Below are 24207 nucleotides of genomic sequence, written 5' to 3'. Positions count from 1 at the left end.
CTAATATTTATTTGTATGTATTAACAATATATAAATGTATATACTGATTTATTAATCTTTAGCTGTCAAATAAAATACCATAAAAATACTGTCGTATAACAGTCACTATTTCATTTACTGAACTACTGTGCAAGCAGTCAATCATAAGCTTTGCTATGCACTGTTTTTGTTGCAGTAAGAAAAACTTTTTAAGCTTAACCATATACAAACACACGCATTGAATGTGTCTGTATTTGGGCATAACACACATACTCGAGCCTCTGCTGCGATAGCGTTTGGTTTACTTAACGTTTTCAGTGATAAGCAGCCCGACCAAAGAGCCAAAGAGTCTGCGAATCAGGCTATATTCCGAGCACAGGTTTAACGATCATTTGGCATGGGAAAGGGGACTCTTTAAAATATAAAACATACTTTTAGGCAGTTATGGGCTTAACACATTAATCAGCGAGATTCAATTCACGAAATTAAAAAAAAAATTATTGTTATACTTATATACATGTATACAATTTATATCTATATTTTATTAATATTATTTAAATATATATGTATGTTTGATCGGTATACAGTATATAAAGTAATTGTTTTGATATTAAGGTGGCACAGAAATCAAAACCAACCGTAAGTCTTCCAAAATATATGGAAATTTGAGGGATTTTAGTTGATTTCGTTTTCTGTGGCACCCTGATTAAGTTTTATTTTGTCTTTTTTTTTTTAGTAACATATTTTAAGATTTATTTAAAAGAAAATAAAAAAATCTTTTTAAAATATATACATTTTAAAATTTGGGAATTTTTTTTGTCTGATGCTAATTTTATGTCAACGGCTCTTAGTTGACTTAAAATAAATATAAAAATGATAAGAATTAAAAATACTTTATTTTATAACCTGTGCCCATTAAGAGTGGATCACCTTAAATTATAACTAAAATTGTGCCGAACAGTCCAAAATAAGCCTTATTAAAAAAACCTTTAAATTTCACTTAAGCAAACAATTACTTTATTGATTCAACAATGCAGTTAATGCAAAAACTTATGCAGCAAACTTAATTCCTTAAACTTTTTCTAGTAATGACAATTCTTATCGCATTGCTTATCAATAATTTGTTTGATAAGCAAATTGAATTTTAATGAGTGGAGCGTTTAAATACAATAGATAGGAGCTATAGATAAATATAATAATTGAAAAAAGCATGTGACATTTGGACATCTGTTATTAAACAAAAATTATAGAATAGCTTTGTATATAAATATGTATATATGTTCAGGTATACAGATAAATAACTCTTCCTAATGCAGTTCGCATGAATCTAATTAAGTTTTGATTAAAAAAAGATAATCAGCGAAAAGCATCCATAAAACGTCAGACATTTCAAGTCAATAAAACAATAATAAAAAAAAATTAAGGCTTTGTCAACACAGGAAACCTCTTGAGTCTTGGAAACGAGTATCTAAACAACTAAAATAACGTAATCTCCGACTGTAGAGATATGAAGAGTCTCTTGTGAATACTTTCCGAGTTGTAAGTCCACACTAGGTGTGAATTAACCACGGAGTGGAAGAAGTACAAATGTTTGAACATTGAATCACAACATATTAATACATCATCTCTTTTCATACTAACTTAATGATCCAAAAAACGGGTTTATTTCTTAGCTTCTCAATAAATAAACGAGTTACAGTTCAAAGCTCAGCCGAGTGTCGAAAAAGCCGAAAAGCCCAAGTACATTAACAGCCATTAACAAGTTAACGAAGAGTATTTACAAATGGCATCCAATTCAAAAGATCACTAATTGAAATCATGCAACAAAATCAAAATCACAAGTAAGTAAGCCTCGCAAACTCTACCCATATTCAACACAACTCACAATAAAGTCCCCAAATTGAAAAGCTTTCAATACTCATTAAATGCCATCGAAATTGAAATTGATATTCGAATCGGCGAATGCTACGTCAAATGCGCAGTAATTGAATGTCAGTCAGTTTTTTTCTTCTCTTTTTTATTGTACAACTATTTGTTGCTGTTGCTCGAATACGAAAACGAATACAAATAGTATTCACATTTGTAGTCACTGGAGATGTTGAACTCGTAATGTCGTTTACACGCATGTTCATGCACTGCATTTATTAAAGCGATTTAACGTTATATAACAGCGAGCAGCAAACAAAATGTTTTGTATAACCAATAACTTCATTCACTTGTCAACATTACGATAATGAAAGAAGCTTTAACATTTTAAATTTGTAAATCACTTTAAGTCTATTAATTGGAAAAGAGATTCAATAATTATTTCTCTATCTACCCTGAAATTTGATTTCTTTCAATTGAATTGTTTCATAAATTCACCTAATCTATACTTATTTAAAAAAAAAAAGTCACAAAGATTGTAATTTTAATGAAAAGAATAATAATTTTTTAATTACAGATCAGATATGATTCACATGACCAAGATCAGCAATCATTCGACGTCAGTCATAATTCACAGACGGAATAAAATTTCCATCCGAATCGACATTTAAAATGCGGCTTTTACCTTTGAACTGTCATTTTGCAGCTTCGTTAACAGAAATTGAAGAGTCAACCAAAAAAATCGCAAGAGAAACGAAAGCAAGTTTTGAAAATAACTTCCGCGCATACAAAACAACACAGAAATCCTAAAAAAAAAAAAAAAAAAGCCGAGACATCAACAAAATAAATAACAACGATCACGATCCACTCGTACATAACATACAACCACTCGACCGAATCACGCGATGCTGTGGATTGTATGAATACTCGAACCACACTCATTGTATATATATTTATCCATACTCAAAATAAGTACATAGTTTTACATAAAATTTAAATTATAAACAATCTTTTATTCTCTCATTGAAAAGGGAAGATGATGAGATTTGTGTATTCTATTATATTTGATTGTCTGGTAATGAGAAATTTCACTTATATAATTGATAATTTAGAATTTATACTTGGTATATTTACAAATGTATGTATCTGTAGTTGATGAAAAACAAGTTTTGCAACAATCATAATAAAAAACTTAAATGAGAGTCGTATAAAACTAATCTAGAATCTCTTACCGTAAAATTACTTTTAACAGCAAAGCTTTTACATACATTTATCTATTTTATATATGAACCTAAGGTCATGGAAGTACGTATTTCTAGACACTATTGCATCTGTCTCTATATATAGCTGAAATGAATGGATATTCAAGTGTCGAATGTGATTTGAATGTAAATAAGATGGACTCGCGGGCTTCAAAAGCAGACAGATACTTAATTCAAATGAACATATTCAGATTTGATTTTAGAGTTAAGGATATGGGTAGAGGTCATTAAATTTTTGACTAAGAATTATAAAAAAAAATTAAATTAAATAATAGTGGAACAAGAAACAAATCAATTTTAAATTTTTATTTAAAAATCATATTATTGGTATACCTCTAAGATTTTCGTTATGTGACATTTGTTTATTTCCTTTTCAAAAGAAATTTTCCATCAAACCAGCTAATAAATTTTCTCGGTCTTGGCTTTTTCAATTATGTTCCCCAATTAGCCCACATTAAAAAAGAAATTTAAATACTAACATAACCTTTTAAAATACTACAGAGCAAATAATAGAAATGCATATTCTTGTCAAAAAATAACGATGACTCATGGCTTTCCGTAATCAATTGTTTGCTGTCCATATGAAGGAACATATATTATCGCTATAAGTATTTGTTTTGTGCCCAACCAATCGCATGAACGCTAACAAGTTAAACAATAGCAAAACTCGAGCAACAATTCATGACTGAAAAATATTTGAATGCTCCATTACAGCCAACTTACTAATTAATAACTTCAATACAGATCGCAGCGCGTGTAGACTGATTGAAATGCAAAAAAAACAGTGATCAACTAGAATATACCCAGTAAAAAAAAACTATGAAAAACATTACATGGCTTCTTATCTTATCTTTTCTGCAAGAAAATCGGCTAAGATTTGACAAAGTAATAACAGTTTGAAATTTTAGAAAAATCATCAAGCGGAAAACAGAAAAAATGGACAATAATGGAAAAAATTATTTTTATAATGATAAAATGAAATTCCGCAAGAATATCGGTAGTTTTGGCAAAGTAATGACAGTTTGAAGTCTTTGAAAAGTGTCAAGTATGGTAAACTACGGAAAATCAGACAGTGATGACAAAAAAACTAAATTTTTAAGGTTACTAAAATGTTGATGCAGAATCAATTTAGAGGCCAAATATTGATCAAAATTGTATTCCGCATGAAAATCGGTAAAGTTTTGGCCAAGTTATGGCAATTTGAAGTTCTTGAAAAAGTGTCACGGGGAAGTATAGAAAAGTACGCAAAAATCAGACAGTGATGACCAAAAAATGTAATTTTTTAAGTTACTAAAATTTTGATGCAGAATCAATTAAGAGGCCAAATAATGATCAATATGGTATTCCGCATGAAAATCGGTAAAGTTTTGGCAAAGTTATGGCAGTTTGAAGTTCTTGAAAAAGTGTCAAGGAGAAAGTATGGAAAACTACGGAAAAAACAGACAGTGATGACAAAAAAAATTTAATTTTTAAGTTATTAAAGTTTTGATGCAGAATCAATTAAGAGGCCAAATAATGGTTAAAATGGTATTTCGCATGAAAATCGGTAAAGTTTTGGCAAAGTTAAGACAGTCTAAAGTTTTTGAACAAGTATTAGCCGGAAAGTATAAAAAACTGAATGATAACTCCCTATAAAACCATTCATAGTCATAGGTACAGGTTATAAAATTTACAAACATGTTTATGTCGCATTAAACATCGTTATAGATTTCTTTTATGCCAAGTACATTTAACATGGATAACACTACGCTTCGAATGACCCAAGAATTTTAAAAATTTTAGATTTACCTACATATATTACTAAGTGTTTAAGCTTCCTGTCTAAAGTAAAAATCATTATGACAACCAGAAAGGTGTAAATAATAAAATACACTATGCATTTACCTGCCAAATGCACCAATCTAGCTTAGAGTATTGCCACTTGTAGGCAAATAAGGCCTAAATTCGAGCTGCAACAAATACGAGCGAAACTCGACCGTTCGATCATTGGATCGTTGGATCGTTCGATTGCATGCACAAAATAAATCCACTTGATTTTTAACTGTCAAAGCCGAAAAACGGGGACAGTGCACGCTGGTCTGGTCGGGTCTGGTCGGGTCGGGTTTTAGTTGTAGACACAAGCCATGAATGTCGAACGTGCAAACGGTTATTGACACCTTCCCAAGTGGCCTGAATGCTTCAATGAAAATTCTCTGCGTAGTTAAGCTCAGGTGAGATACGGCATTGTATTATATTCGTATTTTACAAGTGCATAACCATTGAGCGAGCCAAATATTGAAGTTGTCGTACGATGTGTGAACGAATTAATTAACACTGGTATTTTGTTTTTATATTGTACTTGTATTTATGTCGCACCTTAAATCAATTTGTAAAGGCAAAATAAATAAAGTTGGTCTCAACTTTATTGCAATTATCTGTACAAGTGCGGATAAAAAAAGTAAAGCCAAACACGTTAATACAAATAAAGCTATAATCTGTTTAATTGAAAATGTCAACATTTATTGAACAACTTCAAAAAGGCATGCTAATAATGCATGGAAATTTCAAATTGATTATATAAACAATTTCAGAAAGAAAGAAATTTTTGGACGTTGACTATGCATTTCTCTTACTCAGTTCAATTAAAATTAAACCTATCTATTCCTTTTAATGGAAATCGTTTAGCTATAAGTTCATCTATTTATATCTAGTTACATTGAACTGATCGTTCAAATAGGAAATGTGATTCATTGCATTAGATACGTAATGATCAATATCCATAATCCATTTATCTACATATGTAAGCATATCTTATATTTAGAACAAGTCAAATATTAGCATGTACACATATAAGTATTTTAGTTTTTAAATGGTTCGACCTACATTTTATTTAATTATTTATATTCATAAAATTATGTTTTTAGAAATAAAAGACGGCACCATTTCTAAAGTTTTTTTTAAATAATACTTAATCGATAATTATGCCATGATTTTTTTTTAAATTCTATTTTAATCACGTCTTTAACTACTCGTATTAATACGGTTAATGCGGGCTTATAATTTTACAAAAATATGAAAGAATTGTTGTAATTTATATCTTTCAAATGAAATTTTTAATTTTATATAGATTTGGGCTTGGAATATATAAAATATATGTGTAGCAAGAATGTATATGTTTGTATGTACATGTATTTTCAAGCAAATTTTAAAATTTTGATAAGTTTTTAGCTGAAGAAACTACTTGTAAAATTAGAGCAGGTAGAAAATTGTCTTTAAAAGCAAATGTCTACAATACAGGTATTAGATACTTAATCTGAGTAAAGTACTTAAACTCGTTCACGTCTACATCTGCCTACATATAAATATATGTTTGTTTGCATTGACATAAGTCTACGCACCGTCAATCAACCCGAGAGTTGTTTATAAAGTAATTGACAACGAAGGCAATGAAACAACACGCTTATTTGCCAGTTAGAAACGTCAACAGGTTTCGAATCAAATTAAATCATTTTTAGCATTCATTTGGTATTCTGTAGAACACTAACACGAACACAGATCCTGCTTCCCATGACATTATATACATATTATAAACTGTATCTATTGTACTTGTACTTTGTGTACTAAGTACTAGATATTCCCATTAATAATTATATGTTCTTGATCTGAGTTCCGCCTTCTTTGTATACAAAATCAATTACGAGGGATGACGGGAAATTTATTAAAATGAGTCATTCTACAAATTTAAATGCAATCATTCAATGCAAATCACGTTTAAAAACTTCCTCAATTGCCTGATTGAATCATGGATTCTTCTCGTGTTGGTAACAAGTTTTTATTTGTAAGATTTCTTATTATCATGATTAAAACGAATATTTTATCAGTTGCTCGATTGAGTTTTAGCTTATAATTCATATATGTACTATGTACGCTTTATACAATGCTCACACTAAAGATAGCAGGTACATTTTGAGGCTAACACCGCAGACATTGAGCGATTGACTTAAGTCTTATCAATATTGAAAGTCATTCGATCATTTTTGATATGTCGTAAGCAATATTATTGTTTTTTTTTTTGTGTGTGTTTTTTGTTAAATCGCTCGACAAGTTTCATCAAAAGGATTTTAAATACAGAGATAAGTGAGTGTAGTCAGCTCTACAGTATGTCAAGTAATTATTTTGCCAAGAAATAAAATCGCATATATAACTTAGCTTAAATAATGCTTATCTTAAGTTTTTAATTGTATTTTTTTTAAGCATTTAATTTAGAGAAAAAAGAAGATTCTTGTTTTTAACTTTTTCAAAAGAGTCGCTTGACATTTTTACATGTTTGTGTAAATGTTAATTTAAATTGTTCCAAATAAACTTATGTGCTCTTAACGCATGTAAATACACTCGCGTCTTTAAAATAAGTACACATACTTTTGTTTGTTTGCTTATTTTGTGTGTTGTTATTAGCGGCTTTTATTGCCGCGGCACATGACAGAGCACACACACACAGACAATGAAATCGCACATTTCAAATTGAATTCGCATTTGATTTGCAATTATAGTTAATTTCACACACATGCATATACAATAATACATACATACATATGTTCGAGTATGTTTATGTATGCAAGTTTATATTCACACACAACTTAAAGAGATTTCGCAGAATTCGAGAAACTCACAGAAATTACCAAAACGGGAACGGGAACTGAGTGTCTTTAAAGAGAATTGCCTAGCAAAAAGGAACATACGATGACAACGGTTTTTAGCGCATGCGCAGCTCTCTTGGAAGCTAGGGACAACAACAACAACAAATGCAACTTCAACTGCAACTGCGAGAAAGAGATAGAATACCATCTTGCAAATTTCCATTTACTACAGACGCACATCTCAGGGTCAGTGTATGTATCCATACACATATACATATACATATGTACTAAATATGAATGGTAGCTTTTATGTGTTGATGTTTTGTTCAAGTGCGTTTTCAATTACAGGTTCTTGAACACCGTTTTTTTTTTGTTGAGTTTTGTTTTCATTTTAAAGGCGTTCACTTCACATTGTATTCATGAAACAATATCACAAAACAAAAGGAAATGTGTACACTGTTTTGGGGTACTTTTTAGATTCACTTCACTATGATCCCTTGCTAAAGCTTTCATCTATCATCTGCTCCTTGTTGCACACAAACAAACAGAGCTTTCAACGCTTTGTAGCTTTTAGTATGAAGCTTTTATTACCACTATTTGGACAACGTTTGTTGCTTTTAATTAAAGAATTCACTACTCTTTTTCACGTACTTTTTCACACAAGAAGAACCGTAAACGAGACCAAAGTACGAAACAAAGCACAACAAACCGTGGTGGAAACGACAAGAGCTCAGCGCGCACGTTTGTCAAGTTCAACATTCGTCGGTTTACTGAATGCGACACAGCGGCGACGTCAACAACTTCTCGTCAACGGTCCGAATTGAGCTTAAAAGAGAGCTGATCGACAATGAATGATGGTAAATGATTTGAGGCGCACATGTCATAAGGAAGTGTTACGTAATTCGTAATCCTTCATATATAACGATAATAATAAAGCAAATAATTCTTTATAAACACAACATATATTAAGATATGATTAAATAAATGAATAATATTAAATAATTGCAATAAAATAGATTAATAAAATTAACACAAGGTATTAATGCAAAATTCACATTTAAAAATTTACAGTATATATGTACGTAATAATGCAATATATTTTCGAAAGTTTTATTTTATATTAAACATTTAAATTAAATTTCATTCATAATGAACTTAAAGATACACAGCTAAAATTAATTTTTCTCATGTACTATATTTTGTATGATCTGTAATAAATGTTCATATTTATATATTCACATACGTATATTATAGATGCATTCATATTTATAAGTACGACGCATACAACAAAACAAACAAAAAAACGGTTGGTGCAAAAATAGTACAGAAAAAACCCTAAGTTCAACGATCTCTATAACCACCAAAAACAGGATGGAATGCGGTATAAGGGATTTATCCTGAAATCTCTAATAAATTTAAAAAGCAGTGTGCTTTGAAATTAAGCAATACAGTTGCATTATTATTATGAGTCATAACATTTTGTTGAATTTGAATAAAAATAAATTAAAATCCAAAATGAATTCATCGAAAAAATCGTTAGTCGATAAGGGTCAGTTACCGATTAAAGTAATCGCAATATAATCTTATCAATCGAAATAACAGTGCCATTTTGGGCACAACAGCTGTTAAGTAACATTTCTCACACAATAAAAAACGCGCGCAATTTTAATTCACAAATTTAATCCATTTTTTACATACACATTCACGAAGCTAACAATCAGTGCTGCCAACATTTTAGAAAAAATTGCTGCATTTGCGATTCAAAAAAACATTGCGTTTAAAAACTCAGCGGCCGAGACCGAGACGGCACAGCTGATTTACAAATGTAGTAGCAATGCTGCCCACTTGTTGTAATAGTCATGTCGCAACAAAAAATGAGCTGGCAGGCTTCGCTCGCGGTCTTATTTTCCAAAATGTATAAAAATCTGCATTTTTTATAATTATAAAGCTTCTAGCTTTATAACAAATATAACACTAGGGAATTTTTCGTTAGCCGAATTCTTCTCTTTAATATTTCATTGATAATGATGATGATCTGCATTTTCTATAATTATAAAGATAGAACTTAGAACATTTTTGCAGCATTTTTTTTAGAACTTTGTGAAGTCTTAGGATTTCATAAAATTAAACTTAGTTACACAACTTCTACCTAAAGCTCAACAAACAATCAGCATTCATAAAAAAAATGCACCTTTATTTTGTGTAATTTCAAACTAAAAATTTTCATTAAATTGTAATTTTAGCCAAACAATTGCTAACAAACTAAAATTTTTAATAGCGCGCCGTTGGCAGATATTGATTTTTTGTTAAAACAAATCGATTTTCTTAAGACGCAGTCGATTTACACAAAAAAATAATGTCAATCGATAGAATCGATGAAAATCGAATCGAGTCACAGCTCGACCTATTTTCAGGTAGTAGGAGAAGAAAAGAAAAAGCGAAGGCAATACTTGATTTAGCGATTGATTGAAATTGTTGAAATTGTTAGTTATTTATAGAGTTATAGAGACAGTGAATTTGTCAAATAATTGATCAGCAAATGTGCGTAACAAAATGAAAGTAACAATCAAGTCATGGACGGGAGTTGCATCTTGGCGTTGGATAGCGAATGACGAGAACTGTGGCATCTGTCGCATGTCCTTCGAGAGCACCTGTCCCAGTGTGCGCTGCCCGGCGACGATTGCCCACTGTGGGGGTTGCTCCACTGCTTCCACATGCACTGCTGTCAAGTGGCTGAACTTGCAACAGTTGAACAAACAGTGTCCAATGTGCCGCCAAAGTTGGAAATTCAATATACACTAAAAGAGCCACACACAACAAATACAGATACAAAAGCAAAAGCAAAACAAAAGATATAAATACAAAAACAACGAGCAGAACAACAACAAATATACATATTAATTAATTGAAGCAGCTGCAGATTTCTTTAACAATTATGATGGATAATTCGGAGCAACCTCAAAGGCAGCAAAATTCGTTAGCTGGTTTGCCACCACTGCCAAAAAGTCTGAGTGCAGCGGCTGCCACTGCAATTGGACATGTTCAAGGTCAAGGTCATGGACATGCACATGCACATGGTCACACCCGGTCACAGTCACAGTCATGGACATGTGCGCTCGCACACATCCTCGCCAGCTGCGTCGGTGGGCGCCTTAACGGCCGCCACGGGGATCTGTATCTGGGACCATCCACCTCGTCGGCGGCACGCAATCGCAACTACAATGGCCATGGACGACATGGCAGTCTGTCGTCCACACAGGAGTCCCTCAGCGATCGCGAGCGTGCACAGTCGTGCCTCGTCGACGCACAGCGCCAGCGGCAGCACGGCCACGCCTACAAACACAAACAACGCGTCCAGCACAATTGACAACCAGCTGGCGATATTACGCCGTGAAATGTACGGACTGCGTCAGCTGGATTTGTCGCTGCTATCGCAATTGTGGGCACTGAACGAATCGATACAGGGATTCCGTGTATTCCTGCAGGAGCAGGAGGCTCTGTCGCCGCCATCGCGTTCCCGCACGCCCTCCGATGCCAACTCACTGTCCTCCGACGAGGATGATGGCACCTATGCGCCAGTTGCGCTGCCCAAGCTCCATGCACCGCCGGCTGCCATGACAATGGCGGCATCATTGGCATCGCCAGCGGTCAGCGTGGGATTGCCCACGAAATTGGCCACCGGCTCAACCACATCGCATGCCTCGACCAGCTCCACATCGGGTGCATCGGGATCCTCGTCGGCAGCCTCCTCCATGGGCAAACATCATCATCACCAGCAACAACAGCAGCAACAGCAACAACAACAGCAGCTGCCACATTATCATCAACATCACCATCATCATCGTTCTGAAGCGCCACCAGCGCCGCCGGCTCAGCACAAGGCGCATCCGCAGCTGCCGCGCATCTTGCAACAACGCATGCGACATGCACCACCGCCTCCTCCACCCACAAGACCCAGCGGCGGTGCAAGCAGCAGCAGCAGCAATCACAGCATCAGCAGTGTCACCCAACAACAACAACAGCTGCATCCGCATCACCAAAGGAACGTATGACAAAACCCGTTCTTGGATTAATTATACAACCAAGTATAGTTTATCCAAGAACAACTGCAAATGGGAAACACACACATTTCACAAATGTCAATTGCACATTTATGCAAAAGTCAATTTACAATGCGGCAGTTGATGGCGTTAATGGCCACGCCCCACCTCCAACCGCCTCCCAAAACCTAAATACATACATACATTGTAGACATCATAGACATCCAAGCTTGCCATTTGTTCCATATTTCGTTCTAGATTTTTACATATTTAAGAATCGAATGCTATGAAAAAAACAAACATTTATCTTAAAAAATGAAATAGGTACATTAACATATCGAAATTTCGATATTTCATTGATAATGATGATGATTCTGATTAAAAAATTAGTTAAATTATTGAAGACTCCATTCAATAAATGATATCCATAATCATACATTATTTTGTTGCACTTTATAATGAGAAAAAAAAACAAAAAAACACGGTTCGCTCATTGTTCGTAGCTCGTATGTAAGGAACAAAGCTATTAATCCCAAAATCAGAGGGACATTCGGACGTCTTTTAAGTCCTATATATAATCCTAACTCTAATGTTTATAACTTATATAACTTTAATATTGATATTTCCAAAATCTTTTTGAAAATTATGATGTTCATCACGTCCGATTGTTTCTCTGTCCAGCTTTGAAGACTAAATCAAAAAATAATAGTGTAACTCAAAAAAAAAAGAAGAAGAAAATAATCAACTTTATCGTTAGTCCAATTATCCTCAATAGACTCAAAGTATACATTATATAGTACATACTCGTACATACTATTCTTACCCCAAATGCATAGGTGCTTCTGAGGATATAGATCGGATCTTAGCAATATATATATATATGTATGAAAAACAACAACGATGAAAAGAATACAAATTATTTATGCAATATCTTAATAATATATTAGATGACACAAAAAGTAATGAAAATGAATAGATCTGAACAGATGTCTGATGCTGATATATATATATATATATATAATTTATAGGATCGGAGCTGCCTCCCTCTGCCTGTTAATAATACATTTACACAACTTTATTATACCCTTTTGACCCATTTTATGGGTACATTGGATACACAAATTACATACTTTACATTATTAATATAACCTTATGTAATGCAAAACAAAACAAAAAGCAAATAATCTGATGGAAACCCTATTTCAAGTTTCAATATTCAAAATCAATAGTCTAGCTTAGTTCACGCATATCATAAAATCGATCCAACTTATTGTTAGGATGTTCAAAGTTTTCTTCTAGTATTATTTTCAAGATACAAAGCAAACCCTTTTAGCCTACCCAAGGAGTCTATATTTCATTGTCTTAACAGAGAGTTTAATCAAAAACTGAAAAAAACGCGACTCAAAAATATAAATTTTTTTACAAAATGTAATGCATTTATTGTAGGTTAACGAGTGTATCCAAGATTTGGGGAAAACTTAAGGAACAGGCTGAAAAATGTGAGCGATGTGCGAATTATTGGCAAGCAATTTGTTGATAAAAATTGACGATGGTTTTATTTTTATTAAAATCGGAAAATGATAAAAATAACGTTGAAATGTAATATGTAATGGATATTGATTCATGAACAATGAAATGATAAATCTGAACAATAAATATCACTTTAAATAAAAAATTTTAGACTCGTTTTTCTATTAAACATATTTATATTTACTATTCCAAAGCTTCAATGGAAAAAGAAAAGATATTAATTACATAAAATTATATCATTCGATAAAAAAATAGTCTTGTTTTAGAATATCCTTTTTAATATCCTATATTTTTTTTTTAATATACAATATTGCTTTTTATTAGATTCGTATGATTATAAAAGTAAAAATGTGTGTACCTGACACAGGTTCACTACATTAGACTCGATGTGGATGTATTAAATCTTCTGCAATTTTAAGCTGAGTCTACATATTAATGTGTAGAAATCGTGTACAGAGCTTGTCAAATTGATTTATTAAAGTCCACTTAAACTAAGCGTAGAAATATTCTATTTTTGGTTGAATCGAAAAGAAATGCATTTTCTTCGAGTTAAGTACTAAATGGTCCACAGCAGTTTGAGGAGATTTCTGTAAAAGTGTAAGGATTAGGATCTTAGTTATGTCGAAAACTGTTATAGGACTTACTATTTGTATCGCCCAGCCCAGAGGTACGCCAAGTCGACTGTTTTCCTGCTTGAGCCATTGATAAAGTGGATCGAAATATTCAAGAAGTGCTGCAGGATTCATTTCAGTTTCGCCCGTAAATTCCTCCAACACCTCCTTCCAATCTCTTGAATTGCCCGCCGACAAGAAATTCTTGAATGCCTGTCCTGCTTTTTTGCTGCCGAATATATCGCAATTGTCCAGGGTCTGACGACTGTCGCCGGGAACATACTGATCTGCTTGGAGGCACAATGCCTTGTGGAACTGAAACTGGAAGATGTGTGCGGCATAGTAACGCAAGTATTCCACGTCGGCAGCCACATGATATTTAGCTGGTGGATCAAAGTTGCTCTCGTTACGGGCAAACGGCGGCTCGACGCCACCAAATTCGGATCGCATTTGCCAGAAGCCGCAATTCCATTGGGATTCATCGAGCTCGTTGCGGAAGACAGCATAACGATACTTGTCCATCGTATAGCCAAAGGGCAGAAATGCAATCTTGGTCAGTGCCTGCTTGAACAACTCATTAATGCGACTCTTCTCATCCAGGCGGCCATTGCTGATGAGGCCAATGCTCTTCAGATGCTTGGCGGACATGACGGACAGTGCAATAACATCGCCGACAGCCTCGTGGAATCCCGGATTGGGTGCACCACGATAAACGGCCGGTTGCTGCTCGTACTGCAGATAGTATTGAATGTGTCCCAGCTCATGATGGACTACGTACAAATAGTGAGTGTCCACCTCAGTGCACATCTTGATGCGCACATCGCTGTCCTGGTAAAGTCCCATGCCGAGGCATGGCAAACAACCTCGCGATCATCGGGTCGAGTGAGCACACTCAGATTCCAGAAGCTTGGTGGCAAAGCTCTCATTCCTAGCGATTGGAAGAACTGATCCCCCAACTCGAAGAGCTTTCGTACACTGTACTGTTGTCGCTCCATCTCCGACTTGACGTTGACAAAGGGTTTCTCCGGAAACGGTGTGAACAAGTCGATCACACCCTCCCACGACTGTGCCCACATATTGCCCAACAGATGCATGGGTATATTTCCCTCGGCTGGCACAACATCAGGACCATAATGCTCTCGCAGACGATATCTCACATAGCCATGGATTTGCCTATACAAGGGCAACACCGCCTTGTAGGTGGCATCCAGTTGACGCTCAAAGTCCGCATCTTCATAGAAGTGCACCCAGTAATCGCCATACGAACGATAACCTATAATAGATAATGAAAATAAATAAATTAATTTTGAGGAAATGAATTAAATGAACGAATACAAAGGAATTATTTCCAAAAAAAAAACTATCTTCATATATAAATATTGATAAGTATTTTTTTGTAGCAATATAATAAAAATTGGCGAATAATTGTTGTAACTATTTTGATACTATGACATGTAAGAAACGTTTAATCGAAAGTCACCGACTACAAGTTACCCTGCGCACAGGCACTTTAAGATACAATAACCATAACCATAAGGAAATTCACTTAAATTAAAATATTTGAAGTACAGAAGTTAAGAAATTAAAATGTTAAACATTTAGAAATTGAATCAATCGCGTGTTTTTTTAATAAAATATTTTTGAGTTTGACTTTTCCTAATTTTTGTCTTCCAAAAATTGTTTTTTTTTTCAATATTTTTATTTCCTATTAAACTTTTTTCTAATTTTGGTATACTAGTTTTTATTTCTATATTAAATGCATTCTAGTTTTGGTTTCCAAATTATTCCTAATTTTGGTTTCTTAAAATTTATTGCCATATTAAATGCTTTCTAGTTTTGTTTTCCCAATTTTTACATCTAACTTTGGAAATTCTTAGTAATATTTTTCGGCATTCGCATAGGGAATCCCATCTAACTGTTACATACTTTTCGAACACTGATTATACCCACAGCATAGGGTATTCAAAGTGAAGATCTTATTTTAGTGCGAGGATCACGGGGTTATCACTATCACTCACCATTCAGATGGGCCGCCTTGCGTGTTAATCGCACATATTTGTTGAAGTTCTGTCGCATCGGCGTTCCAGCCTTGTCGTACCACTCACGCCAGTACCAGGCGAGCTCGACAGGATCTCGGCTATTTGAAAGACGCTCCTGAATGTGCGGCTCCAGAGTCAGGGAGCAATCGGTGCGATTCGTATAGGAGCAGACACTGGTGGTGGCATAGTTGGACTGCATGGAACTAATGGCATTCTTCAGCTCCAGATAGTCGCTGTCTTCGAGCACATCTGAACCCAAATCCTGCAGCAATCTAGCCTGTCTGCGTATGTTCGCCTCATCCGAGTGAATGTAATCTCCCGCTTTGACAGCCTGCGCCAGAATCTTGTTCGCCTTGGCACTGGCAGCATACACTGCAATCATGGCCAGACGATTCTCCTCCGTCACGTTGGTGTTGTAGGTGTAGGAGGCGGAGTATTCGGCATGGTAACGTTCACGCAGTTGTGAATTCTCCTGCTCAAAGAAACGACGTGCCTGCAGTGCGGATGCGGAGCAGCTGCTACTGTCGCCTCTGCCAAAGGGTAGCTGAATTCAAGGAAACTAGGATTATGCTGGGTTCACACTAAGTTACCACTGCGACACTTACCCACAAAACGATGGCAACGGCAAGCATCAAAGGCACCAGTCGTCTGTCCATTCTGTCCACTTTGGCTTATCAGTTAGTCCTCCAGCTGCAGCTGAGACAGTCTAACTTATTTTATTTCTACTTGAATTTAGTTGGCAGCTGACAGTGCCTGCTATTTGAATGCTTACTAAAATCAAGTATTATTTTACTTGTTGTGTTCTCCGATACTATTTGATTACTGGACAACCGTCAAGAAGCAGCGCTGCTTTTATGCCTACAGCTACGCACACACACACGCAAGCTGAAGCAAGTGCGGTTGTGTGCGATTACACAGATTCACATGCATTGCAAATCAAAAATGTTATTATTATATTATTTCTTTTTTTTGCTAAGCCAAACGAAAGTTTACACCTGCTGCCTAATCTGCATTTGCTGTTGCTGCGGCCAGTGTTGAGCATTGCTGTGCGCACTGCATTTACCAATACTTGCATACAAATGATCTTATGCGTGTGCAACTGAAACTTACAGTATCTCAAGTAACTTTTGTAGCACCACAAAATGCACATATTTAATTTTCATTTTTTAGAATCGTTAAAACCAATATTTTTTATTTTATCTTCTTTTTAACTTGATCAAGAACAAGAAGCAAGTATCATAAAATAATAACATATTATGAAACAACGAATATTTATATTTTTTGATAAATATAATATAAACCCAATTTCTTGACATACTGTATGCAATTCTGTTGTTGTTATTTTATATGGACGTTGATGGGCTTCGTATTTTAATACACGCAATTGTAATATTAGGTCCAGCAATGATTAGAAGCAATTTGAATGCAAATTCAGACGCAAAATATGTATTGAAGCAACTTTACTAGTATGTTTGGAGCACGATTCTCAAATTTCTTAATCAGTGCCAACATTTACCAAATGCAAAGAATGTTGTTGATTCGGCCTGAAAATTTAACAGCCTTAAATAAAAGTTAAAGTCTAAAGGTTAACAGTTAATTTTCATTCATTTTATATTTTCGCTTTAAATAATGAATTTGTTTTAGATTATGTATTAAGCAGTACTAACATCCGTGGATAATTTAGTTCGTCTCAGTAATCATAAAAGCTTAGCAAAAGCTTTATCAAATAATTGTTTTAATTATATAAATTATTGATTGATGATATTTGAATCCTTTTAATGGGCTTATAAAGTCAAAGTCACTGTTGCCAAGATTTTAAAGAAGTAAATAGCTGTTTCTGTCTGGAAAGCTTCCGAAAAATTGCTGAATTTGCGATGCAAAATAGCTAAAATACTAGCCAACTTTCTTCCTGTGCTGCTATATCAGATCGTAACTAAAAAATACTGAAAAATTTAAAATTAGTTTAATGTAAATGCAAAAATTTTAAAAATTCTTTCTTCAATATTAAGAAAAATTCCAAATTAGGTTAATTTTCTTAGGTGCAACAAAATTTTCAATTTAATAAAATTAGAACAAGTTGCCAGATCGGGAAATTTGGTAGGATGGCAACCTTTGCACCTGGTGGCAGTCTGCCACACCAGTGCTGGCAAGCTTTAAGGGGGAACAAATGTTTCTGTCTAGAAACAGACTTTAACAGTTTAACTAAAAATATTAATGGAAAACTTAGAATATATATTTAAAATAGCCAGATTTCCACCTTATAGCAATTTTGAAATTTTTCTAGCAAACGAATTCTGAAAATAGCCAGATCTAGCTATAAAATAGCTAAGTTGACAACAGTGGCCAACGTAATACTTTTTTAATCGGCAACAAATTAATCCAATAAAATTTTTAACGTAAAAATGTGGTCTGATACATTTTTGATTGTTTTCATATCAATTTGCACAGCATTTCTAGGAGAAGGTAGAAATGAATGCACTCTTTTAATTGATAATAATTCACACATTCACACGTGTATACATGTATTTAATTTTTAATTTATATTTAGGGCTTACCTGGGTGCTCGTGTACCGCACAGAGAAATACCAAAGGCTCAAGACGGAGGTCGATAAACAGAGCAAGAAGCGTAAGTAAATAAAAGTAATGATAAATGTAAGTTATTTATTTAATTTTTTTAATTCATAGTGGAGCGTCGCAAGGAGACACATGGCGATTCATTGGATAAGTCGGTTAAAAAGAAAATCGAACGTTATGAGGAGAAACTGAAGAACAACAATCGCGACTTGTCGCTGGTGAAGATGAAGTCCATGTTTGCCACGGGATTCGCATTTACCGCATTGCTGAGCATGTTCAATAGCATCTTTGATGGCCGCGTCGTGGCACAATTGCCATTTACCCCCATCTCATGGATTCAGGGACTGAGTCATCGCAATCTGTCGGGCGATGATTACACCGACTGCTCTTTTATATTCCTGTACATTCTGTGCACGATGTCCATTCGCCAGAATATCCAAAAGCTGCTTGGCTTTGCGCCTTCCCGTGCCGCAAGTAAACAGGGTGGAGGACTCTTCGGCCAGGCACCAGGTCAATTCAAGTAGAACGCTTTTTCCTAGTTACAAATTTCATTGGTTTTCTTTCTTTTTTCTCAACATAACAAAAGTACAATAAATTAAATTTAATTTAGAGCATTAAACTCATACATGGGTTTGTCCACAATTAATCTGTCGAAGCTCAGGCGGGACAAGTCCAATGGGAGGAACTGTCCGTCCATAATGAGCTCGGTTATGGCACGTCTCACTGCTGGACTCTGTTGAATCCCCTGTCCACTGAATCCGCTGGCAATGTAGAGATTATGATAGTACGTTTGTGCCCCGAGAATTCCGCACGAAAACTTCAAAGATTTTTTTAAAAAAAACTAGATGGGTCCCCAAATTTTTAACTTTTACGGCTAAATTCGTGATAAATCACTCCCTATTTGGTGTTTTTTTAATTTAATTTTTGAGTTGCAACCGGGCCAATAGACATTTACCAATAAGAATATCTATAATTTTTCTGTGTTTGTATATAATTATCGCATACTTGCGATCGATCCTTTCCTTGGCCAACTGTTCCCTCCGCAAGAAATTGAGACTTGAGAGACTTAACTTAAGAGACTAAGCAGCTGACATGATCGCAGGGCTGTCACACAACTTACATTTTTGGCGGTCAATATAATTTAATATTTTGGGAAATATTGTTATTTTCCCACTTATCAAATATAATACTAACACTTTGGGATCGACTTTAAAAACAAAGACATAAATCACAATACATTTTAGTAAATTTTTTTTGGTGAACAGTAGCAACTCTTTGTTGCCGTTCTCGCTTTGCGCGTTTACTCGGACTAAATACTCAGAAAATCAAATCTTTGTAAAATCTGTGTCACCTACGGTTTGGTTTGAGAGATTTACAGCTCGAGTCAAAATCTCCTGAGATTTCTGTAGCACCCCTGATTATGAATATTTCCATCACCCCATTATTACAAACTTTGAATAGGCTGGATATATTTAATCAACGTTGAAACTATTATAATTTGTTTAGCATATAAATTGAAGCAAAGTTTAAACATAGATATTTTTATTTGATGCGGCGTCATCTCCATTGACACTGACCTATAAATAGAAAATCGATTAGACAATTGTTTCAATTCGTATAGGATTCAAATTGATCGCATTGTACCTTAGCAAACAGTTCGCCAATGTCAGCCTTGGAGTCGCGCAGGTGACAAACCGTGGGCTCTCCATCCGCCTCCGGCATTTCCGAGTTGAACAGATTGTATGGGAAAATTATTTATTTTTTATTTATTTATTTATTTATGCACGACTAAAAGCAGTCGGCAAAGAAAAAATTGCCAAGTATAAAAATTAAGTTAAAGATTACAAATACAAATAAAATGAAATATAAATTATAAACTGTAAAGAAAAAAAATTAAAGTTAGATCTGGAGTAAGCAAAAATTATAAACGATCCAACATTTGTTGCAAGGATTGGGGAAAACCCAGAAAAACCCAATCAGATCAATAAAGATTAGTATTGTTAATAATAATAGAATGAATGTTAGACTATTATTAAGTAACATAACAAGTTATTAGTATTAGTAAGGTCAGGGATTTAACGATAGGTCTTGGAAAAGTTCGGATTTTAGGGAAGGGAGAGGGAGAGTTCTGAAGAGAAAACGTGAAAGAGGCTATTATAGTTAGTGCATAAAACACGAAAAGAATCTTGCGAAGCGTAATCAGTTGTGCATGTAGGTAAGAATAAGGGCTTGTAATTCCTAGTAGACGTGCGTGGGACCGAAAAGTTGAAGCGGCCCAGAAGGAAACTAGAATCGATCTCGCCAATAATCAACTTGTGAAGAAAAGCAACACCAAGAGTTTCCTACGATTAATTAGAGACGGAAGATTGAGAAGACGAAGCCTATCGGAGTACGGTGGTAAACAAAGATTGGGATCCCAGTTAAAACCACGTAAGGCGAAAAGCAAAAATTGCTTTTGAACTGATTCAATTTGATTCTGCTTTATTTGATACTGTGGGCTCCAAATGCATGAACAGTATTCCAGAATGGAACGAACTAAAGAGACGGAAAGGAGTTTAGTGGTGAAAGTATCATTGAATTCTTACGACCAACGTTTAATAAAACCAAGTACTCCTTTGGCGTCATTAACTATAGTGGTGATGTGCAAATTGAAGCATAATTTGAAATCAAATAAAACTCAAGATCCTTTACAGATTTTATACGTTGCAATCGGTATTGTCAATCGTATAAGAACCTAAATAGGGCCTAGTACGACTAAATGTCATGAACATACACTTTGAACAACTGCGATACAACTTATTGGCCGAGCACCATAGTTGCATAGCTTTCATGAAGGGGATCAGTGCATGAAAAGATAAGCTTTGCATCATCCGCATACATTAAAATATAAGAATGGGACAGAATGGTGGGTAGATCGGTAATGAACGCGGAGGAAATTTATGCAGTTAAGTTTGTAAGTAAGAGGTCATGGTTCACAGAGTCAAAGGCTTTACTGAAGTCAGTGTATATGATATCAGTTTGCTTTTTCTGAAAATGCATCATTTACTAGGGAGGTAAACTCAAGTTTTCGTAGTGGACCGACCCTTAATAAAGCCGTGTTGTGCAGGGAAATGATCGATTTACAGAGATGCTGCAAAAGAAGAAACTAGGATTTTTCAAATAATTTAGGAATGACTGATAGCTTTGCAATGCCTCTGTAGTTCGAAATATCAGAGTTACCACCTTTTTTGTGGAGGGGAATGATATAGGATTCTTTCCAAAGATATGGAAAGATTGAAGATTCAAGGGGTAGATTAAAAAGCTTGATTAAAAGAAGAACAGCATTCCTTAAGGAGACAACTAGGAATGTTGTCTGGCTCAGGAATAAAAGAAGATTTTAAAGAGCTAATAGAAGAGACAATAGTGTTATAAGAGATAGAGGGAGCAAACATAGTGTTTGATTGAAAAATAGAATAGGGATAAGATGAGTTGGAAGTGGAGATTGGAGAATAGGTGGATTGAAAAAGTTAGCAAATAGTTCAGCGGCTGCAGAGTCGATGCTGGCATTATCTATCCCATAAAAAAAAGAGGAAGGTATACTAGGGGATTTACGCTTCAAGCTAACAAATTTGTAAAATTGTTTACGGTCACTGGAAAACTGTCTTTTGTATCGAGTTAGATAATTCTCTTAGCATAGCGAGTTTAAATTGGCGAAGTCCGACTTGGCTACTGTGTACTCAGACCAGTCAAGACTCGAACCAGACTTCTTATATTTTTTAAAATATTTAGATTTAATATTCTTCAAATAAGAAAGTCTAGGTGTAAACCAAGGAGGCTTTATAGAACCAGACGGTGGAACATAATTTGGAATGCACACATCTAAGAGACCACGATCAGACCACGATCATCATACATACTTCTTCTCGAGATCGGTCAATTTCTGATAATTCTTCTTGGTCACCAGGCCAAGATCAAATGGAACATGAGAAAGAAAATAAACTTGTAAGCACCGTATGTACCTCAGGCTGTTCGCAAGAAGATATTGTTATGGTTGGCAGCCAGCCATCGATAGGTATCAGCTGTTACTAGCGCCACCTATTGGCTAACATCAACAGCTGATGGCTTATCCGCAACCAAAACAAAAAGCTTTGGATTTTTGGTAGGCTTAGGGAAGAAAGAAGAGATTAATAGAAAATAGAATTTGGAAATAGAGAAAAAGAAGGGGTATGAGGTTAGGGTTAGTCTGGTTCGCGTGGTGGCTGCTGCAAGGCAGAGTTTTTTTTCGAGTGCGGAATTTTGAACAAATAACAAATCTAATTGTACAAACGAATGGTGAAAAACATCGGCACACATACACATCAGCCGCAGCAGCCACAGCCGTAATTCGCAAGAACAACAAGCTACAAACACAACACACAAGCTACACGCACAACACGCAAGCGCAGCCACTCACAGCGCAGCAACACACACTTTAAGTCGACGCAGGCAGGCACACACAGAGACACTGAGTGTGCACACCAGACATCAGGAGCGCGGTGAGTCCGTCCCTGAGGGCATCTTGACGCATATGCCCTTGTGAGCGTCAAGTTCCACGTCCCTTTGTCGGAAGCCTTGCGTCCAGACATCCTCCTCATTGCAACCAGACAGTCCAGCAGCTGTTCATCTGCTACAGACTTGCTGCTCTTTACGCCAGACACACACAGAAGTCCAGGAGTCTCCGTCTGCAAATATTTATACCATTAGTTTAATTTGAATAACACATTGTCACAAATAGTTACATTTGAATTGTTGTCGATGCCCCCTTCCCCCTCCCCCTCTGACCCACAAGAGCTCTTTTGGTTAGGGAAGGCCATAATATTATACAAACACTTAATTTACATGCATACTTATTACATTTATACAAAACACGATCACATGTATATTAGTAGCACTTAGATATTAACACTTACTTGTACATTTATCCACAATTACGCACTTTGTATATTTTCCCACATTTGACTTACTTATATTGCTCGCGCCACCAGCGAATACGGGGCTGCCAGATTCGTACAATTAGTTGTTTGTTTACATTTTGTGTTAAGGGTATTCCGTGAATTTTGTAAGGTGTTAAATATTAAATAGTAAACACGAAGTATCGGATACAATTTAAATAATAAAATGTTAAGGATAATTATAATTAATAATATTAATTAAATTTTATAACGTTTCAAGAAATGATTAATTAAATTTATTTATTCGGGTGAGATGGGTATGTGGTGAGGTTGGGTAAAGTTTGGAGTAGGGAGTCGGCACGAACTATTAAAAGCCACTATAGGTTGGGAGGGCGATCGTTGAGGTGGATAACAACATCTGTTCACCTAATCCTTGCCAGCAGTTGTCCGTGAAGGTGTTATGAGACCAAAGTCTGAGTATTATTCCGGTTAGTGAAAATATAAATAGTTGTTACCCGACTCGCCAAGTATCGATGGTCGTACTCATCCCTGAGTATACCGATAGTTAGCCGGCAAATCGATATTTGGCTGCGGTTGATAAGTCGGTTCATAACAATATTTTCCTTTTTCCACGGCCTCTCTCATCGAAGTGGACGCTCAACCCGCTGGCCACAAGCTGTACCACTTACAGAGACCACCGCAGAGACTGTCGCCCATGCTTTTTGGTGGCAGTGATAAGGAAATAGTGCTAATGAAATTTTATTTCACTAGCATTGAAAA

General features: G+C 35.2%; 3 protein-coding genes and 1 pseudogene across 3 annotated transcripts; 3 read left to right on the top strand and 1 right to left on the bottom strand.

The window, feature by feature from the left end:
• The first annotated feature begins 10163 nt into the window (after positions 1 to 10163).
• LOC117780301 lies at positions 10164 to 10562 on the top strand (annotated as a pseudogene).
• On the top strand, positions 10543 to 12063 carry LOC117780300 (atrophin-1-like). Its single transcript, XM_034616763.1, is given in 3 exon segments — positions 10543 to 10885; positions 10888 to 11002; positions 11004 to 12063. Coding segments are annotated over 3 exon segments (1011 nt in total). The 5' UTR covers positions 10543 to 10761; the 3' UTR covers positions 11776 to 12063.
• A 1681-nt stretch (positions 12064 to 13744) lies between these two features.
• Positions 13745 to 16992, bottom strand: LOC117781597 (angiotensin-converting enzyme-related protein-like). Its single transcript, XM_034618374.1, is given in 5 exon segments — positions 13745 to 13880; positions 13938 to 14740; positions 14743 to 15177; positions 15923 to 16487; positions 16549 to 16992. Coding segments are annotated over 5 exon segments (1950 nt in total). The 5' UTR covers positions 16600 to 16992; the 3' UTR covers positions 13745 to 13784.
• A 1320-nt stretch (positions 16993 to 18312) lies between these two features.
• Positions 18313 to 19140, top strand: LOC117780136 (calcium load-activated calcium channel-like). Its single transcript, XM_034616555.1, has 3 exons — positions 18313 to 18406; positions 18492 to 18569; positions 18629 to 19140. The coding sequence occupies exons 1-3, from the start codon at positions 18346 to 18348 to the stop codon at positions 19039 to 19041; spliced, it is 552 nt and encodes a 183-aa protein (XP_034472446.1). The 5' UTR covers positions 18313 to 18345; the 3' UTR covers positions 19042 to 19140.
• Positions 19141 to 24207: the final 5067 nt, after the last annotated feature.

The sequence above is a fragment of the Drosophila innubila genome, assembly GCF_004354385.1.
Source record: "Drosophila innubila isolate TH190305 chromosome 2L unlocalized genomic scaffold, UK_Dinn_1.0 4_B_2L, whole genome shotgun sequence".
In the NCBI taxonomy this organism is placed as follows: Eukaryota; Metazoa; Arthropoda; class Insecta; order Diptera; family Drosophilidae; genus Drosophila; species Drosophila innubila.
This window is presented reverse-complemented; position numbering and strand designations above follow the sequence as displayed.

Coding starts and splice junctions, on each gene's coding strand:
- LOC117780136 (XM_034616555.1), top strand. CDS start 18,346: ATGTGGTCTGATACATTTTTGATTGTTTTCATATCAATTTGCACAGCA. Junction 18,407..18,491: donor CACAGCATTTCTAGGAGAAG/GTAGAAATGAAT, acceptor ATTTATATTTAG/GGCTTACCTGGGTGCTCGTG. Junction 18,570..18,628: donor CGATAAACAGAGCAAGAAGC/GTAAGTAAATAA, acceptor TTTAATTCATAG/TGGAGCGTCGCAAGGAGACA.